We start from the raw sequence: 20,041 nt of genomic DNA, 5'->3' as shown, positions 1-20,041 counted from the left end.
AGCGCTGCGCCAACTTCCTGGCGGGCTCAGCACGTGGACCATACGAACACGCCTGAGCTCATCCCTACTCCTAACTGCAAGAACTTGTTTCTAGTATAGCAATCCACAAGCAGATTTAGCCTTGGTTTACACCAGTGAGGCTTTGAAATCGTGCTACTTCAGTGCAATTTCAAAGCCACAGATCAGTGCGATTTGGATTTCAGATTTAATTTCAGCTTGAGACTTAATTTAACAGAAGTCAATGCAAGTTGCAATGAGATTGCAGAACAGTAGTACAGGAACCTTTTTCAGAGTCGCAACGACTTGAACGGTTCCATTGCCAAAAATAAGGTGCAACTTATGCGATTTTGAACTGTCAAATTGCATTGGTGTGAACAAGGGCTTTACACCATAATCGTTAAATGTCAACTCAATACAAGTGCATGTGTTTTTCCACGCATATTTCTAATATGGAAATGGAAAACAAATAGTATTCTGAGAACCTTCTATTTAAACTACGTGGCAAATTAAATATGGAGTTAAGAGCTTGATATGGCTTTGTGGCAACACTGCAGATCAAAAATTATAAGTGTGATGCTCACGCTGTCATTAACATCAAAGCAGACATTTCACTAATTCAGAGTGAGTTTATGATGAAAACATTGTATAAGCAGAGGTAAGGATGAGTGAAAACCACATGTCAGGACAGCTGATAGTGCTAGAGATACACTATAGGGATGATTTACTAATGTTGGCTGGTTCAATAGAAATTGGCCGACACTTGGCCCGTTTAAATGGCGGCCATTCAGCTGGCTTCTCTCAAAGGCTCAAGACCGAAAAAGGTCTGCCTACCGGCTCCCTATCAGCGCTCTCAGTCAGTGGCTGACCAGAGTGTTCTGGCGGAAGGGCCACTCCCCTATCAGAACACAATAAAACAGCAGGGGAGAACGCTATACTAACATCGGACTGTTAGTACAGCGGCTCCGACTTGAGCGGTCACTTTTATGTAGTGGTGTGTACAAGGCTTCAGTTCTAGAGAAACTGCAATTGAAGCGCACAGTGCATTTAGTAAATCGATCTCAATAGCTCTATGGAGAGACATTTAATAATAAGATAGATAAACAGCTACAGTTACACAGTTATGGAATGTAAGGAGGGAAGGCTTACTTACAGCTTTGGTCAGGTCATGAGGCAAATGAGCCCATTCCGAATTAAAAAGAATACAGTAATCTTTGGCACTGCCACTACTTTTCTCTGATGTTACATGAACCATTCCATATTCACACAGTACCTGAAAGAGATCAAAGACACAGCTGAATATTCTGTCCAACTTTACAAAGCAAATTATTTTAAAAGAACATCCTGATTAATCATTTATTTAAATATAAGGATTAAAACCCAATGGTACCAAAAAAAATTTTTTTTTTTTTTTTTTAAAGGATTTGGATATACTTGGTAAGAGGAAATACTTCTGCCCAGTCTCTTTTGTTCTGTGACACCAGGAAAGATTTTCCCTCCTTCCTGTGTCAGTGACCCAGCACATTGGTCATGTTGTGTACAAGCTTCCATCCTCCCACACTCCTCATGCAAAACTGCTTTGCATAACTGAGGTCTCACAAGAGCTTCAGGACCTTTCATGTTTTCCAGATTCTGTTAAAAAAAAAAAAAAAAAATCCTGTTTTCAGTTTCAACAGATGAAGCTGAACCTGATAGAAAACCTTTGGGATGAATTAGAGAGGAGACTGTGAGCCAGGCCTTCTCGGAAGAATGGTAAAATATTCCCATAGACACACAGCTAAACCTTGTGGGCGGACTTCCCAGAGGAGTTGAAGCTGTTATAGCTGCAAGGGGTGGGCCAACCAAATATTGAACCCTATGGACTAAGACGCCATTAAAGTGCATTTGTGTGTAAAGGCAGGTGTCCCAATACTTTTGGTAATATCATGTATTTCTATCTGACATAGGAAAGCACAGACAGCAGCAAAAATTTTATTAGAGATCTAACCCCTCTCCACTCTACTAAATGTCTTTTGCCTTTGGAGAGATTTCTCATCACTTCCTGTTGTGACCAGAATTGAAGGGGAAACACATGGCAATAAAAAGCTTGTGAAAAAAAAAAAAATTATTATTTTTCTTGAAATGGGCTTTAAACTAAAGAAAATTGACCTAACTCAATACAGATTTCTGTAATCACAGGGAATGCAAACCATATTTCAGGCAAAACCGCTCTGGTATGCCTGTTAAATTACCGGTATTTACAACATTTTAGGTCCTCACGCCTTTTCAGATTTTTTTTTTCATAAGTCAGTAGATTTTCATGCATATTTGCATCACTTCCTCTGGGTAACTGAAAAATAACTCCTTCGGGCATTATTAAAAAAATAATAAATTATATAATGTGTGTGTGTGTATATATATATATATATATATATATATATATATATATATATATATATATATATATATATATATATATATATATATACACACACACATACATACATATACACACATACAGTGTGTAAAAAAATAAATAAAGTCATGAAATGGGCACCTTGAGAATAAACTTTACTAAATCTACTGCTCAAGATAATAACAGTAGATGTCACAAGCATTGTGACATAACACGGGTATTGTACCGATCTCTGAATTTGCTCGTATATTCTGGAAACATTTGGTGGGAACAAATGCCTTGGATCGTGGCCTGTAAACATTCCCTTGGCTGGTAGAATGATTATTACATGTGTCATACAATGCAGTGTGTGTTCTACATATTCCAATACATTTCATTTTTTTTTTTTCATTTTTTTTTTTTCATTTTAGTATAATGCATCAACACACATCTGCTCCCAATATTCTAAATGACTTAATTTCATAAAGATTTTCAAGTGCACAAAAGTATGCAAAGCTTCTTTTGCGACACATTTTGCCTGCATACTTTAAGTTTAACCACTTCTGGAAACAAGCCTATTTTTGACACGTGTTGTTTACAAGTTAAAAATCAGTATTTTTTTGCTATAAAAAGCCTTAGAACCCCTAAACCTTATAAGACTTGAGAATAAAATGGGGGTTGTTGCAATATTTTATGTCAAACGGTATTTGCACAGCGGTCTTTTAAATGCATTTTTTTTGGAAAAAATACACTTCACAAAAAAATAAAATAAAAAAAAAAAAATAAAACACAGTAACATTAACCCAATTTTTTTTTGTATATATGTAATGCCAAGTAAATAGATATACAACATGTTACAGTTTAAAATTGTGTACATTTGTGGAATGGCAACAAACTTTGGTACTTAAAGCGGAGGTCCACCCTAAAGTGGACCTTCCGCTCATTGGAATCCTCCCCCCCTCCGGCGCCACAATTGGCACCTTTCAGGGGGGAGGGGGATGCAGGTACCTGTACAGTACAGGTATCTACACCCACTTCCGGCATAGCTATCTGCGGAAACACACGGATCCCAGAGGCAGTGGGACCATCCTTATTGCGCAGCGTGACTCGCGCAGTAGGGAACCGGGAAATTAAGCCGAAAGGCTCCACTTCCTGATTCCCATACCCAAGATGGCGGCGGCAGCACCCGAGAGACAATCGAGAGATCGGCTTCGGGTGCCGACATCGCGGGCGCGCTGGGCGGGTAAGTGTCCTTATTTAAAAGTCAGCAGCTGCAGTATTTGTAGCTGCTGGCTTTAAAAAAAAAAAAAAAAAAAAAAAAAACGGCGGAACTCCCGGCGGACTCCCGCTTTGAAAATCTCCATAGGCGACGCTTATGAATGTGAGTTAGGGACCTTGAATTTTTAAATCCTTGAGGGCAAGGACTGATGTGAATGTGCAATGTACTGTATATGTGAAGTGCTGCATAAATGGACAGCGCTATATAAACCCCTATAATAAGAATGATAAGTATCAGAGGTGATTTGAGGGTTCATTGACACCATTTGAATTGGGGTTACCTGGGCATCCTTGCCCAATGCACAGGCAAGGGAATTTGGTGGGGGGTTACAGAATATACTGCACTGCATTACAACATGCTGGGGTGAACAAAGATGAATGAAATGTCATTTTGTGACATTTTCATAAAGTTGAAAAAAAAAAAAAAAAAAAAAGGGTAAACAGTACAATGTGTCATTACAATGCATCAACACCACCTACTTCACAGCAAACATAGGCAGCTGCTGGTGCAAATTGGACCCAAAAAAGAAAGAAAGATATGGTTGGTACTGCTCACACCCCCTGCTTGTGTTATAGTGTATCTCTACATCTGTTACTTTCCTGGTCAACTTAACCCAGCCACAGACAGACATCTTGGCCAGTTCAGCAGGGACTGCCAGAGATTTGAACCAAGTATGGGCAGGCTGATTGTTGCGAAGTTGTTTGACCAACTAAAGTGGTTGTATAGGTCTTTTTTTTATAACTTTTACCTACAGGTAAGCCTACCTGTAGGTTAAAATTTTTTTATATATATTATATATATATATATATATATATATATATATATATATATATATATATATATATATATATATATACTAAACCTGTACGGTTTAGGAGATATTCCCCTCGCAATGCATGTGCACAGGGGATTCTCGGCTGGAAGCCCGTCAGACCCTGCCGGAAAGAAATCTCCCGCGCACATGTACGCCAGTGATGATATTGCGGCTCTGGCCACTCACAGCGCTGGAGTCGCGATACCCGTAAGACACGCCGAGGAAACATGTCAGCTCCCTCTGCGTGGATCGGGCGAGATGTTGGGGCCTCGTTCTAAGGTATTTCATAATGAGCTAGCATGCGGTGCATACTAGCTCATTATGACTTTTCCCTTTTTCCCTCAGAAAAAAAACAAAAAAAAAAAACAAAAAACCAACGTCAGCGGGTTTGCTCCCGCTTTAACTTGGATAAAACCAGCCTGTCGGATTTTACATGCGATTATTGCTAGTGGCTATTCTAGCCACTAGCAGTAATCACTGTGTTCTCCTAGCAGGGACAGCAACCCCTGCCCCCTACCCCACCGGGAGAACATAATGGCTCCCCCCACTAGCTTAGGCAAGCCATACACAGTTCCAACGTACCGTACCGAGTTGATCGATCCCGCAACCTGGGTACAACCAGCATGCCGGATTTTACCTACAATTATCTCTAGAATCTGCTACAGCCACTAGAAATAACCACTGTCCACTCTTTCCCCGTCGTCCTCCTCTGGGAGAAGACAATGGCCCGTCAGGAGGAATTCCCTCATCAACACTGCCTGTGGTTGCAGGAAAGAAGTTCGCTCTGTGTATGGCCAGCCTTATTTTTAAGCTCCTAGCAACTAATTTGAGCATTTTTTTTTTAATTTTATTTCTGCCCCTAGAAGCAAATAGTGTTATATATGTGTCCATGCACACTATTGTAGGTTGGAAGCATTTCCAGCTTCAGTGTTTAGGAACAGATAAAAAAATTTATTTATTTTTTTTAAAAAGGCCTTTTTTTGCTTTTTTGGGAGCAATTCACCAGCTGGAAAAAAAATCTGACAACTCCTAGAAACTCCTTAACACTGTTAATCGCTGCCAAGCACCCATTTCCAGCGTTTTCTAGCCAGTGGCCTGCCAGCATCCTTAACAACAAATGAATAGCTGGGGGGCCCCCAAATCCATACCAGAACCCTATCTGAGCATGTAGCCTAGCAGGCAGAGAAAGGGGGTGACGATAACCCCCCCCCTCCTCCTGAACCATACCAGACCACAGTGCTTTGGGTCATGTTGATGAAGACAAAGGCCCTGGCTCCATTGTTGTATGGGTGTGGAGGGTGACTTATCAGTATCTGGAAGCCATTTACTGGTTATTGAAGAAACGGGCGATCATCTGATCCTTAACAAAAACGCTACTGTTCCTAAACAGCAAAAACGCTGGCAAAAAAAGATAAATATTCGTTTTTTTTTATCATCTAGTGTGCATGGAGCTTGAATATCAGTCCGTCTATGGCCGGCTTTAGACTTCACTAAAGCATTTGACACAGATGGCTAATGTGTATGTTAAAGCGGAAATAAATTCACTGATTTAACAAAACAGACGCATTCAAGACATGCCCCATCGATGACTGTCACAATGGCTGCCTGTGTGCCAATAAGCCCCCAACCAAATATTCAAGCCTTCAAATAGCTGGCATCATCGCTGATCACAAGTGCAGCACCATGGCACCTGCAGATCTAAATAGAGACTAAGATGGTGCACTCCACAGCTGTAAAGGAACTCCCATTTAGGATTATAGGTTTAGTATCAACTTACTCAGCATATTATCTTTCCCAATATAAAAAAAAAAAATTGGGCTAACTTTACTGTTGTCTTATTTTTTTTATTCAAAAAATTATTTTTTTCCAAAAAAAAAAGTGCGCTTGTAAGACCGCTGCGCAAATACGGTGTGACAAAAAGTATTGCAATGACTGCCATTTTATTCTCTAGGGTATTAAAAACGCATTTCTTCATAAATTTAGGGCAAAAAGTATGCTACATGTCTTTGGTAAAAAAAAAAAAAAAAACTCAAAGTGTATATTGAGTGTCTTGCGTGAAAGTTATAGCATCTACAAACTATGGTATATATACACTTCAATTTTTTAATTTTTTTTTTTATCTATTACTAATGGCGGTGTACAGCAACCTATACTGACTGTAATAGTGTCAGATTATCCATCGCACTAACTGACACTGGCTGGGAACTGCCACTTATACAGTGATCATTAATAGAGAGATTATTCCCTCTGTACAGAGCCCTGTGTTATTTGTCAACACAGGGCTTTCGGCTGGGATTGGACATAGCCGATCAGCAGTTCCCAACCATGAATCATTGTTGGCGGGTATTATGTAGGCGGACAGGGTCGCACATGCCTTGTACCGGGAAGAGGCCAGTGACATACAGGTACATCGCTGTACTTGTATAGGTTGCACGTCTGCAGTACATTGCGGGCAGGTGGTTCTTAAAGTAATTGTAAAGGTAGAATAAAAATAAAAAATACCAAACATGTCTATACCTACCTGTTCTGCGCAATAGCGGCCTCAAACCTCCTCTTTTCAAGTCCCCTGCCAATGCTCCTGGCCCCTTCCCTCTGTCCAGTGCTTGTTGGCTCCTGAGCTCCTGTGCATCCATTGACACAGACAGTGGAACTCGGCCCAGGCCCCCTGCTCCCTCGTCACTGGCTTTGATTGGCAGCACTGGGATCCAATAGCAAGACCCGGAAGTGAGGGGAGAGAAGAGCTGCAGACAAGCACAGCATGGATCGAATGAGGGCTCAGGTAAGTAGAAAGGGGGGGGGGGATGCCAATACCTAAAAAATGTTTACCTTAATGCAAGGAATGCATTAAGGTAAAAAAATGTTTAAGCTTTAGAACTAGTGATGCACCGAAATTTCGGCGGCCGAAAATGCCCTTTTCGGCAATTTGCCGAAAGAGAAAAACGGCCGATAATGGAGCCGAAAATGGGGCGTGGCCTGGGTGGGGGCGGGGCTCCGCCCCCTGCCCCTGGTGACGCCCATCATAGCGCAGGAGAGCCACCTCCGCCGCCTTTTTGATAACAGCGCCGGGAACATCACAGCTTTCATTTCAATTGCTGTGTGTTCCCAGCCGTGCGCCGTCACACGCAGCCCCTCCCCCTTGTCCGGGCACTTAGATAGACAGATCATCCGCAGGATTGGACGGATGATCTGTCTATCAAAGTGCCCGGACAAAGGGGAGGGGCTGCGTGTGACGGCGCACGGCCGGGAACACACAGCAATTGAAATGAAAGCTGTGATGTTCCCGGCGCTGTTATCAAACAGGCGGCGGAGGTGGCTCTCTTCCCTGCACACAGTGCACAGGATGGCTGCAATGGGGGCACACTGGCTGCAATGGGGGCACACTGGCTGCAATGGGGGCACACTGGCTGCAATGGGGGATGCCTCCTGTACCGTGTCCCCAGTCTCTGACCACCTCCTGTACCGTGTCCCCAGTCTCTGACCACCTCCTGTACCGTGTCCCCAGTCTCTGACCACCTCCTGTACCGTGTCCCCAGTCTCTGACCACCTCCTGTACCGTGTCCCCAGTCTCTGACCACCTCCTGTACCGTGTCCCCAGTCTCTGACCACCTCCTGTACCGTGTCCCCAGTCTCTGACCACCTCCTGTACCATGCATGCAGTCTCTGACCACCTCCTGTACCATGTCCCCAGTCTCTGACCACCTCCTGTACCATGTCCCCAGTCTCTGACCACCTCCTGTACCATGTCCCCAGTCTCTGACCACCTCCTGTACCATGTCCCCAGTCTCTGACCACCTCCTGTACCATGTCCCCAGTCTCTGACCACCTCCTGTACCATGTCCCCAGTCTCTGACCACCTCCTGTACCATGTCCCCAGTCTCTGACCACCTCCTGTATAAAAATATTTTTTAAAAAACAGTCATTTTCGGTATCGGTGCTGTTTCGGTATCGGTTTCAGTTTTCGGCCTAGTGTATTTTTCATTTTCGGTATCGGTTTCGGCACCAAAAAACCCATTCGGTACATCCCTATTTAGAACCACTTTGAATGGTCAAGCTCAGCGCTTGGGAGGCAGAAAAAAAAACACTTTATTTGCCAGAAAACTCCTCTCAAAAACACAATCCAAAAGGCTACATAGGCCTTAATGCCTGTAAAAAAATTGTCTATGTAAGCATTTTTTTCTGCCAAAAGAACTGATGTTTTTTTTAAGCCCAGTGTGCATGGACCCTTAAAGTACAATCTCAATACACCAAGTTATGTAGTGGAATACCATTCTAACAAGGTCTCAAATTTACAAGCTGACCAAGATGTACTCTGAGTGGGCAACTACATGAAAAGTTTTTAAATTGGCTAAAGGCAAAATGTTTGTTTTCATTTTGGATAGAGTAATGGGTGGGTATAACACTGTCATTTTTTATTTATTTTTGCCATCTGTGTCCTATTGAGGAGAGTTGCTTTCACTTCCTGTCCCACAGTTGTAGTAGGAAGTGAGAGGAAATTGATCCGAGTGAGGCAATCCCTGGAACTTGTGAACCCACTGGAAGATTATCCTATCATTAGTGTTCTGGGGACAACCAAAATTTTGGATTTTTTTGCTTTTGGCGACAATAGTAAATGTGACAAATGAAGACGCTTACTCTCCTTATTTGAGTCACTGGTGGGTGTTCTAATTCCTCTGCACTCTATCCAAAAAAGATCTTTAGTTATACTTTAAAGGGGTTGTAAAGGTACGTGTTTTTTCACCTTAATGCATTCTATGCATTAAGGTGAAAAAACATTCGACAATACCAGCTCCCCCAGACCCCCCCCGTTTTACTTATGTGACCCCTTGAAAGTCCAGCACTCGCCCCCTACATCCTCTTCGCTGCTCAGCCTGGCCGTTGATTGGTTACAGTGGATGGATTGAAAGCAGTGCAGCCATTGGCTCTCGCTGCTGTCAATCACATCCAATGACACGGTGCGCCGGGGGGCAGGGGCAGAGTGATACAGTGTGCGGCTATGGCCACCACTGTATCACAGGAGCGCGCCCGCAAGCACTCCACACAATGCGAGGGAGCTCGCATGAAGGTGTTGAGTCCTTTAGTGATCCTTTAATAAGAAATATACAAAACAAAAATCACATTTGTAGACCACAAGGACACTTTAGTAAGGCACCATACAGAGTTCTGGTGATATGCAAAATGCACTCCATTTTTTTTGGGTTTTGTAAAACATAATAGAGATTGGTCAAATGTTGAGCACAGCAAGCAGCATAAAAATAACAGTTCACTGACGTCAGTCAAAATGTGGGCACAAAACTATATTGGGATTATCTCTAAAAATATCCTGCTCAACCCAACTTTAGCAGGGAAAGTAGGTCCACCCCCCTATAGAGAACTGCTATTCTCTGACCCACCTATATTATATTTTCTAAAAATATGACTGCCTAAAAGGCCGATATGCCCAAGCCTTTATCAAGCAAGCCTGGCAGTCTGGATTAGTCACATATGCCATGTTCAATTCCCTGCAATACAAAGAAATCTAGAACAGAGGCTGTTAGACACAAGCCATTAAAAAACAGCACTGCAGTGTAGATGCCTCCCAACCGCTATGAACCATGACAAGTGCTTGTTAGCTGCAGAAAACTATATATAGATGATATTTGGCCCTTCATTCTCTTTGACATCTCAGGTAGAGTTTTGTGGAAAGCAAAAGAGAAAAAAAAAGCACAATCGTGTAAAAAAAAAAAAAAAAATGCAAAACATGGCTGAACTAAAACCAGCAATTTCAGCTATTTTTAGGAGCATAAATCTTGGATTTTTTATAAGACCTAAAAGATAACATACTACCAGTGAGGGCTGTACACATGCTGCAAGTCACAATGCTTTCATTCCACTTGTTGACTTTGACTGGCAGCACCACTTGTCAAACTCGCCCATTGGAGTCCACCTCATCCAAAATTTGGGCTGAAGAACATTAAACAAAAAAAATAAATAAATAAATAAAATAAAAAAAAAAAAAAAAAAAAAAAAAAGGAAAAGGAAACAAAAAACAAAGAAAAGAAACAACCGGCACTTATCTCCTGCGTTCCCACTAGTGTGACTCCAAAGTCGAGTGATTTTGAGTGAGATTTTACACGCTTTGGAACTCAAGCTGCACGAAAGTTGAAACAAAGTAATTCAGGAACCTTTTCCAAGTCGATGCAAGGGCTGAACAAGCTAACAGCATGAACAGAAGAATCTCCACTGGAGGACTAATTTATACAGACAGCCGCAGCACCCTTGGCTGCCTGAATACAATTGGGGCTGTCGAACAGCGACTGCATCTGATAGGACACAGTCACTGTCCTGACCGATCATTTTTCACCTGCATTAGTCATGTGGTGCTTGCAGGACCACCCTAGGCTTGAAATGTGACTAATTTAGCAAGAATTGGCCACAATCAGTCACTTATAGGTGGGGCTTTTACTCTCGCAGAAAACTCGCGCATGAGCTGATGGTGCCCTACTTACTTTTCCAGGACAGGAAAATACTGAAGGTGTATGGTTCAGCTAGGACCCCACAACTGTCCTTCCCCCTATTCCTCCAGGGTACTGGGATGATCTGCTTAGGCAAAAAAGGTATCATACGGTACATATCCACTTAGTAATAGGGATGGAGCAGATTCAATGCCAGAAAATATCTACCTCCCAGGCAATGCTGCACTTCTGTGTGGACACAAAGTACAGTCCATCGTGATTTTACACCCACCAGGCCTTTCCTGTTTTGGCTTCATGGAAACACATCATGAGAGAATTTAGGCCTTGTTTGTTTTTATAGCTGTGGTTTTGGGCGTCAGACTTTTTTCTCTCTCTTTTTTTTTTTTTTTTTTTTTTTTAACTGCTTCTAAACTCCCCTGCATGTTATCCTACTGTATGTGTTCATGCATACATAGGCTTTTAGCAGCATTTTTTGGGCAGAGAGTTTAGTTGCAGGAAAAAAAAAAAAAAAACCTCTGCCAGCGTGTTCTGGAGCAGCAGCGTTTTGGCAGAAAAACCGCTGACCACTAAACTCTGCTAAAGGCCAGTGCCAAGCGTTTTTCTTTTGGAAGCGGAGGCTGTCGGAGTCCTTAACCAGTAAACAGGTGGTTGTTAGAGAGCGGGCGGGAAGCCAGCCATCGTGTCCTCAACTGATGAGTCAGCAGCTGTCAATGTAAAAAAAATGTTGCTGGCAATAAAAAAAAAAAAGTGAAGAAAAAAAAATGGCGTGGGGGGTCTGGTATAGATTTTAGAGATGTATAAATCTCTGTTTCTGCTAATAGGGGATAATTGGCCATGTTTAATATGGTGCTTCCCGATCCGTGTACTCATGACTCAGAACGAGGCTTGGCTCTGTATTTAAGGTGGTGAGTCACTACAATGCCCGTTCCTCATTGAAAACGTCTACTGATGACGAAACACGTCTGAGGAAGGCACATGGTGACGTCACCACGCGATTGGACTAGGACGATGGGCTCCATGTGTTTGTGCCGGCTGGAATTCCTTTATAAGCATACAACTTTCTTCTTAAATACAGACACCTTAGATGGAGAGAGGGAGCGACCTGCACCATCCAGTCTATCCCTATCAGTGCTGACATCTGCAAGCTAAAAGCCATGGCTAGGTTATAGCCACCTGCCCTTTATGCTTGTCCTCTGGTAAGCAGATTCAAATTACGGTGGTCGGGCACTCTCCTGTCTGTGTTTGCACACTGTGGTGATATCAAGAATTCCAAGTGTTTTATATGGACTTTTTTGTTTTATATGGTTTCGATTGGATTCATCAGTACAGCTTTCTTTTTTTTTTTTTTTTTTTTTTTTTTTACTTCTTGTGTGTATCCCACTATATGCTGCTGCTCATTTATGATGATGCTTTGCTTATTATTGAGCACTATTTTTAGCGCAGTAGCCCCTTTTTTGCATTCTATCGATTTTAAAGGGAGCCCCCAAAATGGAAAAAAAAAAAAAACCCAGCATGGAATCACCCCCAAAATCCACACCAGATGCTACAGTGCTTTTTACATTTTGGCATGCGATTCCCCTTTCACAATTTTTAGTCTGGATATTTTTTTATTATTATATATATTTTTTTTTTTTTACATTCAGCTGTCAGCCGGGAACCTCACTGACAGCTGATGACTGGCCCATTGTTAAGGATGCGGCGCTATTCACTGGTTGTTAAGGATGCAGACAGCCCCACTTCTTGATGCTAAACGTAGCTTACACACTGTCAACACTGTTACAGCCAACAATAACAGCAGAATGTAAACCAACATGCAAGATCACAAGTAAATAAGATAATTAAAGTCAAGTGACATCAAGTTGTATGCCAAAGCAAAGAAATAGTTGGAAGACAGTAAGTAAAAAGATGGCCATACACTAGCAGAACATCATTTGAAAAATTTAGTTTTTCCTTCAATTTTCTAATCATTATTGGGGGTTTGAACAGTGATTCATTTTCAACTGCAGTGACAGGAAAACTCGAAGAAGCAGGATGGAAACTTTCTCTGGAAAGAACAAATTTCTAACAATGTATGTGGTTTTCATTTGGCAAAGTCTGTTCAGTCCAAAACAAAATAGATGTTATTAACTTGCGATCCTGCACTTTTATACAACAATCCTCAAGTCATCAAATGCATAGAGAAATTTTGTACCACTGTCCATATGAATGTTTGTGCAGAAATCTGCTAGTGTAGGGCCAGTTTGCCATGTTGGCTTGTAAGTTATAATAGAATGCTAATAAAAAAAAAGCAATGCCCCATACACACGGTCGGATTTTCCGACGGAAAACGTGCGATCGGATCTTATTGTCGGAAAATCTGATCGTGTGTGGGCTCCATGGGACTTTTTCCATCGGACACACAAAGTTTGAGAGAAGGATCTAAAATTTTCCGACAACAAAATCCGATCGTTTAAATTCCTATCATGTGTAGACAATTCCTACGGACAAGTGCCACGCATGCTCAGAATAAATTACGAGATGAAAGCTATTGGCTACTGGCCCGTTTATAGTCCCGTTGTACGTGTTCTACGTCACCGCGTTCTGAATGATCGGATTTCAGATTGACAACTTTGTCCGACCGTGTGTATGCAAGACAAGTTTAAGCCAAAATCCGTCTGAAAAAATCTGACGGATTTTGTGGTCGGAATGTCCGACCGTGTGTATGGGGCATAGGAACTTTAAAACAGAATGGTGCACAGCCATCACTGTGAGATATACAATATGTACATATATGGGGCAGCAAACATATCAATGGAAATACAACATACATTTCTTGAAGTAGAACTAAAAGATGCTGCTTGCAAGAGTTTAGCGTCCTGCCAGCGCACCGCTCCAGTGTGAAAGCCACTGGAGACACAGCAGCGGCTGTTTCAGGGTGCTTTGCAGGCGCTATTTTTAGTGCTTAGTGTGAAAGGGGTCTTAATGTACTGTAACTGTTTTTTGAAACCGTTAAATTGATGGGTTTAGTTCTTCTTTAGGCTGGGTTCGCATTTATGCGGTGGGGGCCATCACATGTGATTCGGATTGGAATCGCACTGCATTCCTATTCAAATCACATGTGATGCCCGCGCAATGCGATTTGAGCCATTTGAAGCTGGCAAATCAATAGGTTTAGTTCCACTTTCAGGGCCAATTCAAACTGTGCGGCGATAGACGTTTTAACGCATGGTAAAACATCTGCCACCACAGGGAAACACAGGAAACAATTGTCCCATTCACACTGTAACGCAGCCTAGTGCTGTTGTAAAATGCAGACATTCTGAATTGTATTTCAGCGCAATGGGCCAAACCGCAGGGCAATGTCAGGCAGTGTGTTGGTTTGTACAATTCAAATAAAGTTTGTACAAAACAAAAAAAAGGGAGCAGTGCGATGTTCTGAATCGTGCACCACACTACCCTCCGGAACAGCCGGAAACGCGTAAACAGTTGGCGCTATATAAATCCTGTATAATAATAATCCATATCAAGGGATGAGGGCCCCAAAGCTGCTACCCTACCTAGGGTTCCATTCTGCCTTCCTGCCATACCTGGAAAAGGTTCTAAACGCCCAGGAGGCAAGAAGAATCACTAATCAAACAGGTCCGAAGATTTATTCAGCCATAACATCATGGTTATAATGGCAACATTTCAGGGCCAAGCAAGACCTGCCTGATGAAGAAGTTCAGCGTGGCTCCAAAACGTTGCTATTATAACCATGATGAGACTGCTGAATAAAGCTTTGGACCTGCTTTGGAGATCCTGGTGTGTTGTTGATGTACTTCTCGCTATGATTGGTGATCCTTCCCGCCCCCCCACCTCGGGTGTTTAGGGACGCTGGGGTAGGCAGAAAGATGTTAGGGCAGAATGGGACCCTAGGTGGGGTAAAAACTTTAGACCTGTTTGAGATCCTGGTGACATACTTCTCGCTATGAGCTCAGGCGTGATCGCATGGTCCATGTGCTGAGCCCGCCAGGAAGTCGGCGCTGCGCTGCTCACAGGCAGTGAGACATTGCCCCGATGTGCGGCTGCAGAGATCGGGCAATGTCTCACTGCCTGTGATTAGCGCAGTGCTGCACCGACTTCCTGGCGGGCTCAGCACGTGGACCATGTGAACGCGCCTGAGCTCATCCCTACTTCTCGCTATGATTGGTGATCCTTTCCACCCTGGGTGTTAAGCTTTTTAAGGGACGCTGGAAGATGTTAGGGCAGAATGGGACCCTAGGTGGGGTAAAAAGCTTTGGACCTGTTTTGGAGATCCTGGTGACATACTTCTCGCTATGATTGGTGATCTTTTCCACCCCGGTGTTTAGAACCTTTTTAAGGGACGCTGGGGTAGGCAGGAAGATGTTAGGGGAGAATGGGACCCTAGGTGGGGTAAAAGCTTTGGACCTGTTTTGGAGATCCTGGTGACATACGGCCTGCATTGCCCCCATCTACTGCCATTTCAGTTACGTGCGTGTTGGGAATACTATACTAGGGATTGGCAATCACGTGACGGGTGTCATGGGATTGGGCAGTTAATGAGGAGCGAGGACTGTCTTGGACAGCTCGGTCTCTGCATTGTGATTGTGCTCTCAGTACAAAAACATTGGCCCCTCAGTGACGTATACATACGGCATACTAGTGTTAAATGCCACCCTTTAGCCCAGGGTCTTGTATCTCAGATCTCCCTTGTTCCCTTTACCATGAAGCCATCAGGAACAAAGCCGTGCTATATGGAGGGTGGAGGATAAAGTGTGGGTGTGCTGTGCAGCCATGATTATCTGGGAGTCTCCCTCCATCCTAGGAAAGGACAAACACTCTGCTCATAAGAGATGTCGGCGCTCACATCACCATCAGAGGGCATCCCCTGCCGCCTCCTCTCCTTCAGAAAAGTCGGCCTCCTCTGCACTAACCTTGGACAATGTGACCGCCCAGGTGAGGAGAAGAACGGGGCTCTTCATTCTGGCTTACTGTCGGTGCCCTCAAACCGGGTGAACACATCCAAAACACTGCCAGTCAGCTGTTACTCAGTCAGCTCCATGCTCTGCGCATGCGCACTGAGCCATTGCCGGGTTCTCTCCCAGCTTCCCGTCCTCCTCTCGGGCGCAGGATCCCCGGCTGGGACTGGAGAGTGGATCATGACGTCATTACAACCGTCTCCTACAATAACAGATATTACAGGCGCGAGGAGATACCAGCAGAGGGCGCTCTTGTGTTTAAACACGATGCCTTGGCTCAGCGCGCTATGCTTTTCATTTACATGGGCAGCCGCCGAGAAAGCTATAGGAACTATTATTAATTTATATAAAACTAGCGCTAATGGAATGACAAGTGAAATAATAACATGTATATAAAGGACCACAGCAGCTACTAACAAAGGTCCTAAAATCTTGTGAAATAAGTGTACAAATTCTTTCGCTAGTGGAGTGATTCAAACAAGTATCAATCACAATATAAAGTGCACAAGTTATACAAACATATACCAATCACAATATAAAGTACACAAGTGATACAAACATATACCAATCACAATATAAGGTGCACAAGTGATACAGACATATACCAATCACAATATAAGGTGCACAAGTGATACAAACATATACCAATCACAATATAAGGTGCACAAGTGATACAAACATATACCAATCACAATATAAGGTGCACAAGTGATACAAACATATACCAATTATAACTTAAAGTGCACAAGTGATACAAACATACACCAATCACAATATAAGGTGCACAAGTGATACAAACATATACCAATCACAATATAAAGTGCACAAGTGATACAAACATATACCAATCACAATATAAGGTGCACAAGTGATACAGACATATACCAATCACAATATAAGGTGCACAAGTGATACAAACATATACCAATCACAATATAAGGTGCACAAGTGATACAAACATATACCAATTATAACTTAAAGTGCACAAGTGATACAAACATACACCAATCACAATATAAGGTGCACAAGTGATACAAACATATACCAATCACAATATAAAGTACACAAGTGATACAAACATACGAATTATAACTTAAAGTGCACAAGTGATACAAACATATACCAATCATAATATAAGGTGTACAAGTGAAACAAACATATACCAATCACAATATAAGGTGCACAAGTGATACAAACATTATACCAATCACAATATAAAGTGCACAAGTGATACAAACATATACCAATCAAAATTTAAAGTGCACAAGTGCAATAACATAAATAAACAATTTATATAACGGCAAAAATATCAGCCAGGTGAAAGGAAATCTCAACCAGGTCAAAGGAAATCTCAGCCAGGTGAAAGGAAATCTCAACCAGGTCAAAGGAAATCTCAGCCAGGTGAAAGGAAATCTCAGAGACCAGAATTAGCCAAGGACCCACTATCCTCTTGTCACCCACTCACCAGAACACATGGACCCTCAGCTTTACAGTCCGGGGGTCATACAGGCTTGTTGGGGTGTTGGGAAAGCAACCAGGACTCAGAGAAGTTCTTCCAAATACTTGAAAAAATTTGTCAAACGAATCTCAAGGAGGCTACCACAAACCAAATAGGATCAAATTTATAGAAAACAAGAGGAAAAAAACATAGTGAAGTACCGCCGGCACTTTAGAAGCTGCACATTTTGCAAACGCCACTCACGGGACAGATGAAAAAAACAGGCACCAGTGTAGGTCTGGGTTCGCATGTGCGAGTCCTTGATGATGCCCTGGAGGAGGGTCGAAACGCGTCAACACACTTCTGGTTTACGTACCAGTGACGCAACTTCCGGTGTCTGTGGAACGCATGTTGCAAATGCGAACCTACACTGATGCCTGTTTTTTCATGTTTTTTCCCTCTTGTTTTCTATATATTTGTTCCTCTGTGGCCCACATGGAAACTGTTTGTGGTAGCCTCCTTGAGATTTGTTCGACACATTTTTTCAACTATTGGAAGAACTTCTCAGAGCGATCATGTGGTAAATGGCCAAATGACGGAGCGATCACATGTAAACAAACCGGTGTTCTGCCGTATAGTGTTCGGCCATCAAATAGTGTCCGGGCTGTACTGCGCATGCGCAGTACGGAGCAGACGAAGCTTCGGAAAATCTCCGAAGCTGAACGGCGCCTGCTCCTTGAGTGGAGGTGGTAGCTTCGCTTGCCGCGCTTTTCGGGCTTGGCCTCGCTGCGCTCGGCTCTTTTTTATTCCTACTCTATGTCCACTTGGATAGTGGGGATAGAATCTGCACTCACGGCGCAGGCGCCGTTCATCCTCGGCAATTTTCAGAATCTGTGTTGCTGTGTACTGCACATGCGCAGTACGCAGTGGACACTATCGGATGGAGGACGTTATATGACAAGACACCGGCGTGATTTCCAGTTCCTCCCTCCCCTCTCCGTCCAGTGTGAGCGGAGAGGGGAGAGATCGAAGGCAGCAGCGCTGTGGGCTGCATGTGTAGTGCCCACAGCGCTCCTCAGTGACAGATCCATCCATTCTCAGCCAACCATACCCATCCGTACTCTGCATACCCATCCATCCGTACTCTGCATACCCATCCATCCGTACTCTGCATACCCATCCATCCGTACTCTGCATACCCATCCATCCGTACTCTGCATACCCATCCATCCGTACTCTGCATACCCATCCATCCGTACTCTGCATACCCATCCACCCGTACTCTGCATACCCATCCACCCGTACTCTGCATACCCATCCACCCGTACTCTGCATACCCATCCATCCGTACTCTGCATACCCATCCATCCGTACTCTGCATACCCATCCATCCGTACTCTGCATACCCATCCATCCGTACTCTGCATAGTAGCCAATAGCTTTGATGTAGGAATTTGATCTGAGCATGCGTGGCACTTGGTCCGATCAAAATTCTCTACTCATGATCGGAGTATGTCCGACCGGCCCAGTTGGTCGGGAAATATTTCCAACAAGTTGGAAAATTGGGTCCGACGGAATCAGTCCGATGTGTACCACACACAGTCGGATTATCTGACAACACGGTCCAATAGGACACATTCCGACGGATTCTCCGACCGTGTGTACAAGGGCTAAGAGTTGATATGGAAAAAACGTGTCTCCTCTCCACTGATCCTTGTTTCACTAAAAACCCCAATTTTTCAAAAAGCATTTGTCATTGGGACAGAAAGTGAGATGAAATCTTCCGAAGAGGTGCACAGACAGCAAAACAAATGTTACAGGGGTGATAACCCTTCCCTATGTTTTCCAAAAAGCTTTAAAATAGATTTTTTTGGCTGGAGCTACACTTTAAAAATGTACCAGTTCAAAATTACAAGCAGATTCTACTTAACAATAAACCTACAGTCCCTGTCTTGTTTGCACCGCCTGTATACTGCTGTTCTGAGTATATAGGGCCTGGGAGCCCCCCCACCTTTCCTTTTTTTTGGGATGCGGGGTTCCCCTTAATATCCATTAAGGGCCTGGTAAGGGGGGGGGGGGTAACCATGCCATTTGTCTCACTGATTTTCATCCATATTGTCGGGACCAGACATTACATTAAAGCCACAAGCAGTTTTAACCCCTTCCCGCCGAGCGTACGCAGATCTGCGTACTCGGCTTCCGGGGGGTATACCGGGATGATGCCCGCACCTGCAGGCATCATCCCGGTACCGTTTTGTTCAGCGGGCGATTGGCTATCCAGCCATAACAACCGATGCGGCTAAAAGCCGCTCGGCTGTTATGCCGGAGGAGCGGGAGGGGACGTCCCCCCCTCCCGCCGCCTCCCGCCGCTGTTACCGGTGCTCCCGTTCGATCGGGAGCACCGATTCAACTTGCACTGCCTCCGGCCGCTGGGGAGGAACTGGAACGAAGCCGTAATCGGCTTCGTTCCAGTCTCCTCATAGTAAACACGGAAGCGACGTCATGACGTCACTTCCCGTTTACTCGGCTGCCAATGGCGCCGGTTTTAAAAAAATATCCGGTATTCAGAATCGCCGTTTTCGGCGATCTGAATACACTGATGTGTAAAGGAGGGGTGGGGGGTCTTTTAGACCCCCGATCCCTCCATAAAGAGTACCTGTCACCGCCTATTACTGTCACAAGGGATGTTTACATTCCTTGTGACAGCAATAAAAGTGATCAAATTTTTT

The 20,041-nt window shown here is 43.6% G+C and overlaps 1 protein-coding gene across 2 annotated transcripts in view; it reads right to left on the bottom strand.

The window, feature by feature from the left end:
* The window catches only part of SPPL2B (signal peptide peptidase like 2B), a 50,536-nt gene extending 34,492 nt beyond the window's left edge, over positions 1 to 16,044 (bottom strand). The window contains exons 1-2 of one of the 2 annotated variants that reach the window (XM_077476272.1): positions 15,830 to 16,044; positions 1,151 to 1,270 (exon numbers count right to left, since the gene is read on the bottom strand). In XM_077476272.1, the coding sequence (XP_077332398.1) occupies positions 1,151 to 1,270; positions 15,830 to 15,877 (168 nt within the window). In that variant the 5' untranslated portion in view covers positions 15,878 to 16,044. The remainder of the gene's footprint in view (positions 1 to 1,150; positions 1,271 to 15,829) is intronic. The other variant, XM_077476271.1, reaches the window with a different exon arrangement.
* Between the last annotated feature and the right edge of the window lie 3,997 nt (positions 16,045 to 20,041).

This window comes from Lithobates pipiens, unplaced genomic scaffold (genome assembly GCF_037356315.1).
Source record: "Lithobates pipiens isolate NorthernLeopardFrog02 unplaced genomic scaffold, aLitPip1_a1.2 Scaffold_13, whole genome shotgun sequence".
Taxonomy (NCBI): Eukaryota; Metazoa; Chordata; class Amphibia; order Anura; family Ranidae; genus Lithobates; species Lithobates pipiens.
The sequence above is the reverse complement of the archived record's forward strand: the minus strand, read 5'-3'. Positions and strand labels throughout refer to the sequence as shown.